At 59.6% G+C, this 16,660-nt stretch overlaps 1 protein-coding gene across 3 annotated transcripts in view; it reads left to right on the top strand.

Moving 5' to 3' along the window:
- Positions 1-1,915: 1,915 nt before the first annotated feature.
- The window catches only part of FRMD5 (FERM domain containing 5), a 54,969-nt gene continuing 40,224 nt past the window's right edge, over positions 1,916-16,660 (top strand). For all 3 annotated transcript variants that reach the window (XM_059482121.1, XM_059482122.1, XM_059482120.1), the window contains exon 1: positions 1,916-2,017. In XM_059482121.1, the coding sequence (XP_059338104.1) occupies positions 1,916-2,017 (102 nt within the window). The remainder of the gene's footprint in view (positions 2,018-16,660) is intronic.

The raw sequence follows: 16,660 nt of genomic DNA, 5'->3' as shown, positions 1-16,660 counted from the left end.
AGAGGGGAGCTGCGAGGCAGATGAACAATTTATGCAGAGTGGGATCCGTGACAAAGTGGCAGCTACTTTGGTGAATACAAGCATCTTTGTACAAGTGCCCAGATGGCTGAGGAGCGGGGCCGTGGCTGTGAAAAGCGCCCTTGTTGTTGGGGCTCGGCAGCACGCCCCTGACAACGTGCTGGGCACAGCCCCTGGGCCTGGGAGCTGCAGGATCCAGCCTCCAGCTGAGGCACACAGGCCGGGGCCTGCCTCTGCTGACGTGTTTGCTGCAGGGTAATGTCCTCCCCGGGGCTGCAGCACGCTCCGTCCTCTGCCCGAACTGGACCTTTGCATTTGGGGCCTGTTGGACGCCGAGATGACCAAGCCTTGGGGGTCCCTCCATGGGCACAGGGGTCACAGGGGTGCCCAGCCTGACAGGCAGCCTGGCTGGGGATGGGGCCAAAGGCTGGCAGAGACTCACCTCTCATCACCCATCATGGGGTAACCCTTGAACCACAGGATCCTGGAGGATCCCAGCCCCACACACGGGAGGGTCAGGGATGGAAGAGCCTGGAGAGCCACTGCCCTGAGAGCAGCTGTGCAGGGAGACACTGCCCTGCAGGCAGCAGTGACCTGGAAGGGCTGCTGGGAACAGCTGGGGAAGGTGAGGGGTTTGGCTCTGGCTGGGAGTGCAGGGAAGAGGCAAAGCTGGGGCAGAGGAGTGTGGGGAGAGGCTCACAGCTGTGGTCCATGGAGGCTGGTGCTCCTGGGGGAGCCTGGGAGCTGCCCTGCAGCCTGGGAATGCAGCAGGAGGACAAAGGTGATGCTCGAGGCAAAGGGGAGCTGAGCCAGGAAGGTGCAGAGGGAGCAGGGAGAGCTTAACAAGGGTTCTCACTGTGGCCTGTTTGATCTGGGTGTTTGTGGGTGCTGTGGGGAGCACTGCTGAACCTCTCCGTGGGGCCCTGGGGAGTGTGACACCCAGGCAGGGGCACGGCGGGGGATGCAGGACGCCCATCTTCCCTGGGTGATGCTGATGCTGCCACCAGGTATTGACTGCTCCAGGACAGCACCAGCTGCTTCCCGTCAGCACTGATGGCTCTTGGAGTCCATTTTGTCTAAAAGCCAGAGATTTAAAGGTTCCCTTCCATGACAAATGAGCACCAAGGGACAAGCTCACGTCCTGGGGGCCGCTTTGGCACTTTGGCTGGCTCTGCTGGCAGGACCAGGGCAGCTGCCAGCCCTCCAAGGGGATTCCAACCGAGTAATGAAATTGGGCTCTGACAAGAGAGCTGGGCACAGGTTGGTCCTTTGGCAGGGACCGGCTGGGTCACGCCCAGTCCCCTGCTGTCCTTGGGGAGCCCCTGGGGCAGCCCCCGCCCCTCTGCCCGGGGCTCTGGGTTGCGGGTACCCCCCGCCCCACGCCCGACCCCGCCGGCCATCGCGGCAACGCTCGGTGCCACCGAACCGGGGGCACCCCGCTCTGTCCCGACCCGCTGCCCCGCGGCGGGGGAGCCCTCGGTGGGCGCCAGGCCGCGGGCAGCGGTGCGGAGCCCCGGGTGCCGGTGCCCGCGGTGCCGCCCCCGGTGCCGCGTTCCCCCCTCGCGGGGCGCCGGCGGAGGCGGCGGGGCCGCGCCGCCCGTGCCGCATTGGTTTGCGGCGGAGCCCGTCACGGCCGCCGCGCCGAGATTGGCCCCGCGGCGGCGCCGGGCGACCCCCGGGCCCGGCCCGCTCCGCCCGCCGAGCGCCGCGGCCCGGGCAGGGCAGGGCACCGCGCTCCGCTCGCTCCCTCCGCGCCGCCCGCAGCGGGGGCCGGGCCGGGCCGGGCCGAGCCGGGCGGGGGGCGCGGCCACAGCCCCGCCCCGCGCCGCCCCGCGCCGCCCCGCAGCGCGATGTGAGCCCGGGCTCGGCAGCGCCCGCCGCCCCGCGCCCCGGGAAGATGCTGAGCAGGTGGATGAGTGGCAGCAGCAGGAACCTGGACCGCGAGTACAACTGCACCGTGCGGCTGCTGGACGACAGCGAGTACACCTGCACCATCCAGGTCAGCCCCCGGCGCCGGCGCCGCCACCGCGCCCGCGCTGCCCCCGCAGCCGCCGCCGGCCCCGGCAGACAAAAGGAGCGGAGCGGAGCGGAGCGGAGCGGCGGGGGCGGCCGGTGCTGCCCCGCGCCGCCAACAAAGGCGCCCCCCCGCTCCCGCCGCCCGCCTCCCCCCGGCCCTCGGCGGCCACCGGAGCCGCGGCTGCCGGCGGCGGGAGAGCCCCGGGGCTGAGCCCCGGCGCACGGGCAGGGGTGCGGGGATGGCGCGGAGAGCCGCCCGCTGCCCCCGGCGCGGGGATGCCCGCAGCACCGGAGCGGAGCGGAGCGGGGCAGGGGCAGCCCGGCACGGCCGCCCCGGGGCCGGGGAGCCGCGGCCGTGCCCGCCGAGCCGCTCGGGGCGAGCCCTCCGTGCCGGGCGCGGGGGCTGCGCGCAGCGCGGGGAGGACGTGGGCGCCGAGCGGAGTACGGGGGATGCAGCGGGGCAGGGATGCAGCGGGGCACGGATGCTGCGGGGCAGGGATGCAGCGGGGCAGGGATGCAGCGGGGCAGGGATGCAGCGGGGCACGGATGCAGCGGGGCAGGGATGCAGCGGGGCAGGGATGCAGCGGGGCACGGATGCAGCGGGGCACGGATGCAGCGGGGCACGGATGCAGCGGGGCACGGATGCAGCGGGGCAGGGATGCAGCGGGGCAGGGATGCAGCGGGGCACGGATGCTGCGGGGCACGGATGCGCGGGGTGCTGCTGCCGGCGGGGGGAACAGACTCTGCCGGCCCCGCCGCGGCCGGGGGCCCGCTCTGCCTCCCCCGTTAGCGCCCGGCTCGCCGTGATGAGCGCTCGGGTTTTGTAATCGTCCGGAGCGGCGGGGACGGGCGCGCATCCGCGCCCCCGTGCCGGGAGGGACCGGGACAGGGACAAGGACCGGGACCCGTGGTCGGGGCCCTCAGCCGGTCGGTCTCCCTGTGCTGCCAGGGCTGCGAGAGATTTGTGTCGTATTGCTGAAAACTAGGGAAACGCGCTCCCGGGCTCCGCTGGAGCGAGTCCGGTACCGGGACCGTGTGACCGGGGACTGAGAGAGGCGTCCCTGGCTCCGGCTGCCCCTGCGCTCCGTTCCTGCCATCAGCATCATCCTCGCAAGGGAGCTCACGAAAACCTGTGCGGAGCCGCACGCGCGGGGATTGCTGCTGGAGGCGGCTGGCCCCGGCCCAGCCCGTGGGCGATGGAAAATTCGGGGCAGAGTTTTGAGTAAAGGTGACTCAACACGTCAATAGCAACGGCTCCCCCCGCCCAGCCTCGGGGGCCCCCAGCTCTCCCCGGCCTGTGCTGCCAAGGAGGGGCGAACATCCTTTCATTTCCAGGCACAAACCTGCTCCTGGTGATAATGCCAAAGGACGGTTACCAAGGGTGCTGCAGGCTATGACAGGCACCGTCATTTTGGCTTAAGGAGCCTAAAATCGATAAATAGGGTGATTTGTGCAAATACCACTGAAGAATGGTGGTAGTGCTGCCGGTCCCCGACCACCTCCCCCCCCCGAGGTTGTAAAGTGTGACCCAGTAAACGGCTGGAGCAGCAGCCCAGTTTATTTTGCATAAGCCAAACTAATTCGTCTCTCAGAGGTTGTTTTTAATACTAATTAAACGGGGAACTGTAGTTTGGGAGAGAAAGTGTGGGCAGAGCAGTTCAGAAAAATCTGGATTTTCTGCCCTAAAGACAATTTGACAAGGTGTCGTCATTTCGCATGTCAGTTTTTTTTTTAAGGAGAAAATATGACTCGGTCCCATATTCCGGTTTATTTTACGTGTAGCATAGTAAACAGGGATTCCTGGCATTTAGCATGCGCGACCTGAGGGATGGAGAATTTGCTCCTGCTACCCTGACAAGCAAGGTTACCCCACTTAAATGTTTGCTCTCGCTCGCTTTCATGCTGCCTTATGAGCCAAGTATTTATAGTCCATGCGAAATTAGGGAGAACATAGCAGGAATGTGTAATGTCTCGCAAGTGAGGAGCCGTCACCGCGCAGGCTGCGAGCGCTGAATGAGTTTTGAAGGTCATTCCCTCACGAGCGCGGAGATTTCACATCTCGCCCGGATCCACGGTGTCTCCTCACCCCGGCTGGTTCTGCGCCTGTTGGATGTAATTCATGTCTTTCTATTTTTGCTGGGATCCGGGGAACCTGGCCGGAGCGGCTCTCGGCAGTGCTGGATGCGTCTGGGGCTGGAGTTTGTGCCTGTGCCCGTTCTGCTGCTGTGCCCGAGTGTCCTCCCTGGCAGCAGGGATGGAGAGGGCTCGCTGCCCTCCTGGAGCCTGGCCTGTCTGCTGGGTCATCTGGCTGCGCTGCTGGGGAGGAGGGAGCAGCGCTGGAGGCCGGGCTGCTTTTTGAGAAGGTTTATTTACATTTCTGACAATGGCACCGGTTAAATCTGTCATGAAATTAACCTCTGGCTGTGCCTGATGAAGGTGTGTGAGTAGGGGTTTGCTGCTGCCAGATAATACCTGAGCACTCTGCTTCTAAATAAAGCCTTTTTTTATTTGATTTTCCAAGGTTTGCTTTGTTCATATTCCCATGCAGAATGAGCAGCTCATTGTCTGAGCTAGGATGAATCCTTCCTCTTTTTTTTCCCCGAATTTTCACTCCTGAACAGCCCATCCAAGCAGGCAGAGGAGCCTGGAGGACTCATCCCTGGGGCTGTTGGGGGGACAGAGATGCCATGGGCACAGTGAGTGGGGTGCCATGAGTTGGGATAGCAGGGTTGGCACCTCCATGAACCTTTTGTCATGAGGTTTTTTGGTGAATTTCAGTGTTTGCTGGTTTGGGGAAGCTGCTGTCACAGCATCTGTCGGGGTTGGTCCGTGTCTGCCAGCAGCAGGGCTGGGCCCTCAGGGACTCACAGCAGCTGCCTGAGCAGGGAGATGTTGGGCTCCTGGCTGGGAAGAGCTGATGTTTGACAGTGCCACAGGCCACGAGGCCCCTCCTCAGGCAACAGAGGTGGTGATTTGTGCGTGGGGCCCATTGGGTGTGGGAAGGCAGCGATGCCATCCCTGCCCCATCCCCGGGCAGGTGCTGGCCGCCACCTGTGGGCGTGGGCACCCTGGTCACGGGTGTCGCTGTCCCCAGACGTGTCCCCGAGGAGAGGGGGCTCCCAGAGAGGAGCAGCCATTCCTGAAGGCGTCTGGCTGGTCTCCGTGGTGAGGGGCCGGCGTAGCCGAGGGTTTCATTGGAGTTTCACCCCTCGTGCTCCGCGGTGCGGGCTGCTGGCCAGGCTCCTCGGCATGAAAAGGGCTCTGAGACACCCAGCAAGGCTGTGGTTTGCTGTCAGTGAGTTGCTTGTCTGAGGAAATGTTTTAAATTCTTCGCTGTGGTGTCAGTGGTGGCATAAAAGGCTCGAAATAATTAATGATTTGCCGTTGCTCAATGCATCAAGCGTTTTCCTGAAAAGACAGTGGTGTTTTGTTTCAAACCCCAGTAGAACGACAGGAACGTGGAGATGTGAGAAAATAAATACATGGTTTCTTAGATGCAGAATGTAAGAACTTTCTTGCCCGAGAGTGGGAAGAAATGAAAGCGAGCTCCTGGCTGCACTGTGGGACAAACCCCCTGCTCGCCACTTGGAGCACGGAGTTCTTTGGGAGCCCTGACAGGATCATTAATATCAGGCAGCAGCACAAAGGGGAGCTGGGGGTTTGTGGCAGTGAAGGTTATTTGTTCATTATCTTTTTATCTGCTGACAGTTTCCAATTGCCTTTCCCGGGAAGTGGGTTAGGAGACCACAGCTTCTGCAGGGGCGGCTCTGCCCGGAGCCCTGAGCACAGGGGGACAGCTGAGGGGACAGGGCCACCCCTGGCAGTGCCACAGCCAGGGCTCTGCACCCAGCTGTGCTGTCTGTCTGTCTGTCTGTCTGTCTGTCCCAGAGCCCTCCCTGCCCTCCACAGCTGGCGCCCGAGTGCGGGGACAGGGACCGGGGCCAAAGCCACTGACAGAAATGCGGCGTGTGGTGGGCTGGGGGTCCTGGGTTGGGGATCCCTGGCTGGGGATTCCAGGCTGAGGGTCCCTGGCCGAGGGTCCCTCAGTATGAGGGTCTCAGGATGAGGGTCCCTGGGCTGGGGGTCCCAGGGTGAGGGTCCCAATCTGAGGGTCCCGGGCTGGGGGTCCTTGGCTGAGAGTCCTGGACTGAAAATCCCGGGCTGAGGGTCCCAAGCTGAGGGTCCCGGGCTGGGGGTCCCTGGCTGAGAGTCCTGGACTGAAGATCCTGGGCTGAGGGTCCCAGGCTGGGGGTCCCAAGCTGAGGGTTCGAGGCTGAGGGCCAGCACCAGGATGGGTGCCCCGAGCATCCCCTGCTCTCCTGATCCTCCAGAGCCCCCGAGCATCCCCAGCACAGAGCAGGGAGGGACCCCCAGGCTGGGGCAGCGGGCACGGGGTGCTCTGGCCTGCGGGTCCCAGGGAGGGTGAAGGCGTCAGCACAGCTTTGCTGCTGGCTGCTCAAAGCCATGTTTTTATTCATAGCCTTTCATAGCAAGTGTGTTTGCAGCAGAAAGCCGTCGCTGTGGCTCAGCTGTGGCTCTGTGAGTGGTGCTGGCGGGGCAGCTCCTTTGCCCCTGGCTCCAGCATTTGCATACACTCGGTTTTGTAGGCTCGGGAGGGAACTGCCTGAAATGCACAATGAGTTTGAAGGGAAAGCAGCAGAAGCTGCTGAGATGAAAGAAGCATTTCATCTCCTTTTCCTCTCCAATTTATGTCCAAAAGATACAGAAGGCAGCTGAGGAAAACATCCACTAAATGTCCACTGAGAATGAGGGACAATATTCACCCACAATTCAGTGGGAGCAAAACCCCAAGTTGTTTTTCAAACCCGTGGAAAACATTTCTATTGTTGCTCTTTCCCTGTGAGCCGAAATGTCTGTTTTCTGTTCACTTTTCATACCTGTTTTACAACATTACCTGCTGTGAACCCGCCGGCTATTCCCCTCTCAGGAGCCAATTTCCTGACAGAACTACTTTGCTTATCGCTTTCCCGTGGAAGATGCTGAAGGCAAATATAGACACAGAGGCAGATAGAGATGTAGATGTCCACACGCACGCTCGTGCACACGCACAGAGGTGCCATTGCAGAGGGATGTGCGGCACAGCACCAGCAAAAAGGGATTTGCTCCTTCTGTCGTGTCAGGATTAGGTAATGTGCAGCAGGAGGCTTTTGCTGAGGCGTCTGGGGAATACTGAGAGTGCCGTGAGCAGCCCACTTATTTCTGATTTTTGAGCCAGCCTGGGAGCCCAGCGGGGCCGTGGCCGCGGGGATGATGTTGGTGGCCACGTGCTGGCAGTGCCAGGACTCACTCCATGCTTGGTGTGCCCCGCACAGCCCAGGGGCACTGGCAGCCCCTGAGAGCCCTCTGTGACCTGGCACAGCGCTGGGACCTCCGAGCTGGCTGCTCTGGGGCCGTGTGTGGGGTGGACAGGGACGGTGTGGGGATGAGACCCTCCCGAGGTGCCGCCAGGGTGGTGGGCAGGCCCTGCTGGAGGTGCCCCCAGCCTGTGGAAACTCCTCCCCAGCCATGCAGGGGTGCGGTCCCTGCAGGGTGGGTGGCATCACAGGATCCTGGAGTGCTGTGGGCAGGGAGGGACCCCAAATCCCATCAGTGCCACCCCTGCCATGGCAGGGACACCTCACACTGTCCCCAGCCCCAGTGTCCAGCCTGGCCTGGGCACTTCCAGGGCTCCAGGGGCAGCTTCTCTGGGCATCTGTGCCAGGGTTTTGCCCCTTGACTTGGGGGGTGGCTCCTTGATGGGCCCTTGGTGTTCCAGGATGGCTTGTGCTCATTTTTGTCTCATGTGCCACTGAGAACGCCGGGAAGAAGCCAGACCAGGGTTTGCTGTGGGGAAGTGCTGGGGTTTATTTGCCATCAGTTTTGTGAGAGCAGACAATCCCTCCTCAGCCTGGGGTCAGGCTGGGGACTGTGGCAGAGCCCTGAATGCTGCCACTGCCATCAGCCACTTGTTAGTGGGCAGAAAACCCAATTATTGTTTGGTTACAGCAAGCTCTGGACTTGTTTCCGCAAATAAGGAGGTTTCAGGTCAAATTCTTCTCTTTGAAATGTTTCCAGGGTAAATGATTCCAGCAGTAGGGGAGCATTGATGATCTGGAATAGCTGTGAGGCTGGTGTGTCCACAGTGAGTGTCTGCAGGGACTGTGGCTCCTGCACAGCACAGGAGATGGCAGCAGGTTCTGATGGACACTGCGGCTGCCCTGGGCCACAGTTTGTCATGCCAGGGCTGGGGGTGGCTGCAAGGGATCACTCAATCACAGAATCATTAAATGCTTTGTGTTGGAAGGGACCTGAAAGCTTATCTTGTTCCAAGCCCTTGCCATGGGCTGGGACACCTCCCGCTAGAGCAGGTGGCTCCAAGGGTTGGGCTAAGTACCCTCCTCTGACAGGATCAGTGGTTACTGAGTTTTGGCTATTCCTACTTCAGAACTCAGGAAAATAAATCCTATCCTGATTTGTGGGCTCTCCCCTTGTATTGCCATCAGTGTTGCACCCACTGTGGCATTTGGTCCCTCCGTAAAATCTGATTTATGTGGCACCTTTGTCACCACAAGAGGCGTTTCCCTTGTGCTCAGCCCACGCCAGCAGAGCTCTGCCAGCTGCTGCCCGGCCCCAGCACAAAGGCAGACACACTGTCTGGTCACAGAGGCAGGAACACATTCTGGAGCGTTTCTGGGGCTGCCACCGGAGGCAGGAGCACACAGTGCAGCGTTTCTGGGCTGCCATCCCTGTTCACAGATGCAGGAGCACACAGTGCAGCGTTTCTGGGCTCACAGATGCAGGAGCACACAGTGCAGCGTTTCTGGGCTCACAGATGCAGGAGCACACAGTGCAGCGTTTCTGGGCTCACAGGGACAGGAGCACACAGTGCAGCGTTTCTGGGCTCACAGATGCAGGAGCACACAGTGCAGCGTTTCTGGGCTCACAGAGGCAGGAGCACACAGTGCAGCGTTTCGGGGCTCACAGGGACAGGAGCACACAGTGCAGCGTTTCTGGGCTCACAGGGACAGGAGCACACAGTGCAGCGTTTCTGGGCTCACAGATGCAGGAGCACACAGTGCAGCGTTTCTGGGCTCACAGATGCAGGAGCACACAGTGCAGCGTTTCGGGGCTGCCAGGCAGCAGCAGCAGCACCTGCAGCGGGCAGGCTCCGTGCCCAGGGCAGGAGCAGCTCGGCCCTGCAGAGCCCTGCGCTGCCACAGCTCCTCTGCTCCGTGAGGAAGAGGAGCGTGAAGGGCAGCGGGCTGGGAGCACGCGAGCTCCGTGAGGGAACGTGTTCACCGGGGCTCAGGGACACCAAATGTGTGTGTCACCGTGCTGGGCTGGGCACTGGGCAGGGACGGGCACAGGGAACGTCCCCACCGAGCTCCGTCAGCGTGTGCGGCACGGGCACTCCTGGCAAACAGAAATGACAACTGAAAATGAGATGAAACCGTATGAAATGTGTCACCCAGCAGCGTGTGTGTGCCTGCATGGCTTGTGTCAGGGTGCCAGGGGGTGCTGGGGCAGAGATGCGCCCGCTCTTCTGCCCAGATCCTGGAGACCAGCTCCTTTCTCCCCAAAATAAATCCTTTGGAAGTGTGTTTCCTTCCAGAGGGCAGGCATAGGTGAGATATTGGGCAGGAATTTTCCCTGGGAGGTTGCTGTGAATGGAAACAGCTCTGTGCAGCCTGCAAACCTCCCTGTTCTTTGTCATGTGCCTCCTGCTGGGACAATGGAGAGGTTGGGGAGCTCCTCCTGGGGAGGTGCAGGCATTGCTGGCTCTGATGGTTTTATCAGGATAATTTTGCCATAATAATTTTACCATCCTTTCTTTGGCTGTTTGAGCTGGGAGCCTCCCTCCATTCCCCCAGTCCCACCACAGCCAAGCCAAGGCTGGGTCACATTCTCCTGTCCTGGCAGTGCCAGGTCTCTGCACTGGGCAGCTCACTGGAAACTCGAGGCTCACACATGTTTTAACCTTTATTTTAATCTTACACATATTTCAATCACATATTTTAATCTTTCCTACCTCATAAAGCACGCGAGCCCTGGGCTGCTGAGCAGGGACAAACCCTTGGGCTGGCTCAGGGGGGATGCAGGTGGGCCTGGCAGGTACTGGTGTCTCACCACACAGTCCAGGTGGTTTTTCTCCACGTTGATTAACAGCAGCTTGCACAGCCAGCAAGGCCCCAGCTCGTTAATGTGTGATGTCAGGATCTGATCAATGCTGCAGCCCAAAATAGAATATTTTGGCTGCATAATGGCTGTTGCCAAAGACGTTAATTATAGTGGCATATCTGTCACATCGATGAGGGGCTTGTGTTTTTCAGAGGGTTTACAGTGGCTGTTTCGTGCTGGCTCTCACCCTGGAACACAGGCTGGGGTCCCAAAGGAAATATCCATCCAGATGCCTGTGGGGGATTTTTCTTTAATAAAAAAATGACAGAAATTGAGTCAGCCATTCTGGAGCTGGAAAGAGGCTTTAAGAATACATGGATCAGGTAGCAATTGCAGCCATCCCTTATACACTTAACTCATGGAATGGGCAGTGTTTTGGGACTGGGGGGAAAAACCTGGAATCCAATAGGCTTATGTTTGGAAAATAATAAATTTGCTGAGCAGGTAGTTTTCACGAATCGATCTAGTTCTCATTAGCCTTGCACTGTACAGTTTGCTGACTAATATTTCTGGCTTGCAAGCAAAAATGGCTTTCCAAAGGAAATGTGGGCTGAGAACAGAGTGTTTTTGGGACCTGAAAACCTGGAGCTCCTGGGGCCATTGGAAGGGAAGAGCTGTGGGGGCAGCAGAGGGCACGGAGGTGTGGAGGGCACTGGGGCCATTCCCGCCGTGCCAGCCCGTGCTCCTCCACCTGCACAGGGACACTGGGGGCCCCCTGGCACTGTGGCACTGAGCCTTGGCTCTGGTCCTCGCCCTGGTCCTGTCAGAGCTCCCTCCTGTCCAGGAGCTCTCCTGGACCAAGATCCTGCTGAGATCTCGCTCATCCTGGGCTCCTTCTCACCATTAAGGTTCTTCTCCTAACCCCAAGCAGACTTTTCTCCCTGTGGCCATTGTCACTGCTGTCCCTCCTTTCTCCCCAGCGTTTATTGCCTGTGTGGTCTCAGACTGGCCCTGTTCCCATGTGCAGGTTGGTACAAACCCCAAAGCAGCAGGGGATGATTCCCCAGCCTGTTGAGACTCCTGGAGCACATGATGGGGCTTTTGTCTGCCCCTGATTTCTGCTTTGCTGACAGATTTCTGCACTTCCAGGCAGAATCTGCACATCCAGGCAGAATCTGCACATCCAGGCAGGAGCAAACCCCTCCATGGAGCCCCAGCTCCACGCCTGGGCATTGTTCTGGGCAGGAGCAAGGTGCTGACACAAAATTGATCCAATGGGGCAATAATGGAGCTGTGCCATCCCCAGGATGTGCTCTGGGGGTGCTGGGGTCTCAGAGCCCCCACAGGAGCTGTGCCATCCCCATTCCCATTCCCAGGGTGTGGTCTTGGGGTGCTGGGGACCCACAGGAGCTGTTCCCATCCCCAGGCTGTGCTCTGGGGTCCAGCAGAGGAATTAGAGCCCTCTGGCTGCTGCACTCTTCCAGGTGAGCAGCCTGGCAGCGCAGGAGCCTGGCACGGAGCAAGCATGGCAGGGCTGAGTGCTTCTGGCTCCTTTCAGCTGTGCTCGGGAATGAAATCCCTCTGATAAACTGCAGAGGCCCCGCCACAGCACTCCTGTAAGTGCTGCAATTACCCTGGTCTTTATTTGGACACCCAGGGAGCCACAGGGATTGGCATCCTGGCCAAGGGAAGGGCCGAGGGGCACTGGAGCTTGCACAGCGCTAGAACAGACTCACTCAGCCCCTTCAAATATTTATGGCCTTGCAATCCATACACATTTCCAGCGTGTTTGACATCCTCCTGCTCTGCTCCTGCTGCTGGAGAGGCTCTGGGAGCATCTGCCCGGCCATGGGGGTGCTCAGGGGCCATGGGGGGTACGTTTTTGGCTGGATTTGGGAAGAACCCATGGGATCTGTTCCTGGAGAGCCCCTTGGTGCAAGCAGAGGCTCTGCACAGCAGCCAGGAGCTGCAGCCCAGGGCTGGCATGCAGGATCCCTGTGCATGCAGGGGTCACCCTGTGCTCGCCCGCACAGCTGGAATTGTGGCAGGATGCCCCAGAGGCACAGCTGGACCTGCGGCCAGGCCGGCAGGGGTGTCCCACCCACTCAGAAAGGACAGGAACTGGCTTTTTTAGCAAAAAAAAGTCATTTATAGCAAGCCCGTGTCCTTCCTGCCAGAGGGACAGCTCTTGTCAATCTGCCCCGTTTTACTCTGAGGGATAAAAATAGAGGCTGATTCCAGGCAGCACCGCACATCCTGCGGCCCTAATGAGCTCTTACGGTAATTACCTCTGGTGGGAAGGGCTGGAGAGGGCGTGCTGGGCTGACAGGGAGCACGGCTGAGAAACAGCTCTGTGCCCTGGCAGAGGGCTGAGGGACCCCTGAGAAACGGCTCTGTGCACCCTCCTTGGTGCCCATCCTCAGCCCGTCCTCTCCTTGGAGCCCATCCTGTGCCCACCCTGTGCCCACCCTGTGCCCACCCTGTGCCCACCCTCTCCCTGGTGCTGGGGGCTGCTGGGGCAGGCTGCACCCACCTTTCCCCCCGTGTCTTTGCCCTCTCTGTGGTCCATAAATAATCTCTGGGAGCACTGCGTTGCCTCCCTGCTCCAAAAATCAATTTGCCCTGTTGCAGAATATCCAGGGTTTGTATGGAATAGGTAAATGGCATCTCCTGCTGTTCCGTCCTCCTAACGAACTCGATACCATCTTAAGAATATAAACCAGGAGAGCGCTTTTGTCTGGCTCAATTTGCCTTTGTGCAGCAGAGGGCTGATCTGAGCTGGGCCTTTCCCCTCTGAAGCTGGGGCTCCTCCTTATCACAGCCTGAAAAGTGTCCCCAAAACTACAGCCAGGTGTGTGCACCTGTACCCAGGTGTGTGCCCCTGCAGCCAGGTGTGTGTACCTGCAGCCAGGTATTTACCTGAACCCAGGTGTGCCCCTGCAGCCAGGCACTGCTGCTCTCAAGGTGAAGAAAAGGGAAGTTTATTTTCTGACTCCAACATTTATTGATTTCCAAAAGTGACAGTGGATTGGAGGGTGACAGTGCCACCTCTCCAATGTCACTGGACAAACCAACAGCCCATCAAATTTCTCCTCCTCCATAAAAGAATGCAAAACAATAAGTTATTTACAGAAAGCGTGTGAGAAAGTTCGCTACAAGAATGCCAACATCAGAAGGGTTAGAAAATCTTAAAGGATCAGGGTGACAGTGTGCAATGGCAGTGCCAGGGTGCAGGTGACACCAGAGCCTGGTGTCCCAGTGTTGTGGGACCTGGGATCTGTGTTCCCTCTGCCCGTTCCACACACGGGATCTGTGTTCCCCCTGCATCCCCTCTGCCCGTTCCACACACGGATCCGCGCTGCCCCTGCAGCCACCGGAGCTCCTGGGCGCTCGGAGTGACAGGGCCACCTCCTCTGCCACCAGCCCTGCAATCGGTGCCTCGCCGGAGCCTGATGGAGCAAACGCCGCCCGGATGGAGCTGGGGCAGTGCCGGGGATGGAGAGCTCGGTGTTCTCAGAGATGGAGAAGCGACACGGGCACCCAGCACGGCCCTCTGGAGCCCGGTGCAACGGGATCGCATCACTGAGGAGGGGCTGGCACAGCTCGGGAGGCCCTGGGGGCTCCCAGGGGTCAGGGATGTGTGACACTCGGGCCCTGCTCTGCTTTCCTGCTGCCCAGGAAAGGAAGCAGCTGGGGATGGATCACCCTCCATCGGAGGGGGGACTGAGGGGCAGAGCTGCTTTGCACAGGGCAGGTGGCGATGGGGCAGGGCACGGATGGAGCCTCTGCCCTGCCTCCCTCTGCAGGGCAGCGCCCCGAGGGATTCCTGCGGGCCTGCAGGCAGCTGCCCACAGCTGGGGACCCCGAGGGCAGGGCAGGAGCACATGGAGCTGCTGGGCTGAGCCTGGAGGGGCTGCGCAGGGCGGGAGCCCCTCTGAGCCAGGCCGGGAGAGCTGCGGTGCCCGCCTGGGGAGGAGCAGCTCAGGGAGAGCCCAGAGCCCTGCCAGGGCCACTCTGGGCCGTTTGAGCCCCAGTGCTGCGGGGCTGCAGCGGGTAGGAAGCGCAGCCCTGCTGCAGTGCATCTCCTGCAGAGGAGCACCCGGGGCTGCAGCTTGTCCTGCTCTGTCAGCAGCAGCGTCTCCTTGTGCAGAGCTGCAGCTCCCAGCAGCTTCCTGGGGAACGGGGGCTCTTTCCCAAGCACTGCCACTGGGATGGCCCCGTGGTGGGTGAGCACATCACTCACCCCTCTCTGAGGCCAGGGATGAGGAACCTCCTCAGCTTTATTTCCCTGTCCCATCTGTGTGTGCCTGTAAATCACAGTGGTCTGAGCCCCTTCATGGTTTTGGTAGGACAAATAACACATCAGAGTGTTTATTTGGGGTTAAAATAATCAGAGAATCATGGAATGGCTGGAGTTGGGAGGGTCCTTGAAGCTTACCCCATCCCACCCCTGCCATGGCAGGGACCCCTTCCACCATCCCACGTTGCTCCAAGCCCTGTTCAGCCTGGCCTGGGACACGGCCAGGGATGGAAGGGGCAGCCACAAACCTGTGCAGCCACAGACCTGTGCTACAAACCAGTGTGCACACAGACCTGTGCCAGTTGCACAGCTTTCCCTATGCCCACAGGTGTCCCAGAGGTTTAATTCCATGTGTGTTCCTGCAGCTCTCCCGGAGCATCCCTTTCCTTTAGCAGGGCTGCACTAATCCCTGGTGAAACCCACTGGGATGTGAGTAACTGGAACAGACAGGCAGAACCTTTCCTGCACTCAGCTGGAGACAGGGAAACTTGTGCACGCACAGGGTGTGATCCCAGACATGATCCCTGTCACACACACAGGGTGTGATCCCAGACATGATCCCTGTCACACACACAGGGTGTGATCCCTGACGTGATCCTGGTTACACACACAGGGTGTGATCCCAGACGTGATCCTGGTTACACACACAGGGTGTGATCCCTGACATGATCCTGGTTACACACACAGGGTGTGATCCCTGACGTGATCCTGGTTACACACACAGGGTGTGATCCCTGACATGATCCTGGTTACACACACAGGGTGTGATCCCTGACATGATCCCTGTCACACACACAGGGTGTGATCCCAGATGTGATCCTGGTTACACACACAGGGTGTGATCCCTGACGTGATCCTGGTTACACACACAGGGTGTGATCCCTGACATGATCCTGGTTACACGCACAGGGTGTGATCCCTGACGTGATCCTGGTTACACGCACAGGGTGTGATCCCTGACATGATCCCTGTCACACCCAGTGTGATCCCTGTGGCACCCCCAGTGTGATCCCAGACCTGCTCCCTGGGTGTTGCACACCTGGAGCTCCATCCCTGCCCTCTCTGGCTGCCTTCAGAGGGGCAGCATGAGACGAGGAGCTCACACAGCAGCAACTTCTCCATCACCAGCAGCAGCTTGGATCATTAGGCCTGGAATAGTTTTAATTGGATGCAGAACTTGCAAGAGATTTTTTTGTGCAGTTCCTCATCCACCACCAGGCATGAGAGCAGGGGAGAGGGGAGAGGCCCTGCTTGGCTTCAGGTGCCTCTGGATCGGGGGCTGTTGGGTCTGTCTCAGCACCAAACTGGGTTAAAGATGGAGAGAAGAATATTTTCTTTGCCTTGGCATGGATTACCCCCCTGGGAAAGCCCAAAGTGGGTGATTGAAGTCCTTGACAGGAATTCTCCAGCTCATTGCAGTGACAAGCTGCTGACTCCTGCTGCCATGGGTGGGGATGTGGGGAGGAGCACCCCCAGCTCCGTGGGTGCTTTGGGGGTCAGAATGCAGTTAACCATTCTATGTGTCCCCATTAAAAATGAGGTGCTTGTCAGTGCAAATGGGTGCTGGGTCTGTGCCCCTCGCCCACACAGGCTTTCCAGGCAATGTGGACAGCAACAACACATGGGCTCTTCCAAACAAGCCAGGAATTAATCACACTGAGGTGATTCAGTGCAGCCACTGCGCAGAGAGGCGAGCTGAAACATAAACATCAAAAATTCAGATTAAATAGAGAGCCCTGGTGGCATTTGCAGCCCATTCCCATCCCCTGGCTGAGGAGAGGCAGGAGGAGGCTGCAGAATTCCTGGGGATTACAGCAGGACAGGGAATTCCTCTGGGCACGGCCTGGCGGGGCTGGGGATGGTTTGCTGCCAGCACAGGAGTAACCAGGGCGTGTTTCAAAACGTGGACAGAAAAGTCCCAGAAGGCACCAGAGATTTAACTGTGTTTGAGGAGGATTCAGGTGCACAAACAGCCCTTGGTATTTGCTCCATGGTCTGAATTCCTTGCTGAGATTGGATGGTGGTTATAGAGCCCGGGAAGGGTTTGGGTTGGAAGGGATTTAAATGCCACCCAGTGCCATCCCAGCCGTGGCAGGGACCCTTCCACTGTCCCAGGTGCTCCAAGCTCAGCCCTGGGCACTGCCAGGGATCCAGGGGCAGCCCCGGCTGTGCCAGGGCTGCCCACCCTGCCAGGGCAGGATCCATGTC

The sequence above is a fragment of the Ammospiza nelsoni genome, chromosome 14 (assembly GCF_027579445.1).
Source record: "Ammospiza nelsoni isolate bAmmNel1 chromosome 14, bAmmNel1.pri, whole genome shotgun sequence".
In the NCBI taxonomy this organism is placed as follows: domain Eukaryota; kingdom Metazoa; phylum Chordata; class Aves; order Passeriformes; family Passerellidae; genus Ammospiza; species Ammospiza nelsoni.
The sequence above is the reverse complement of the archived record's forward strand: the minus strand, read 5'-3'. Positions and strand labels throughout refer to the sequence as shown.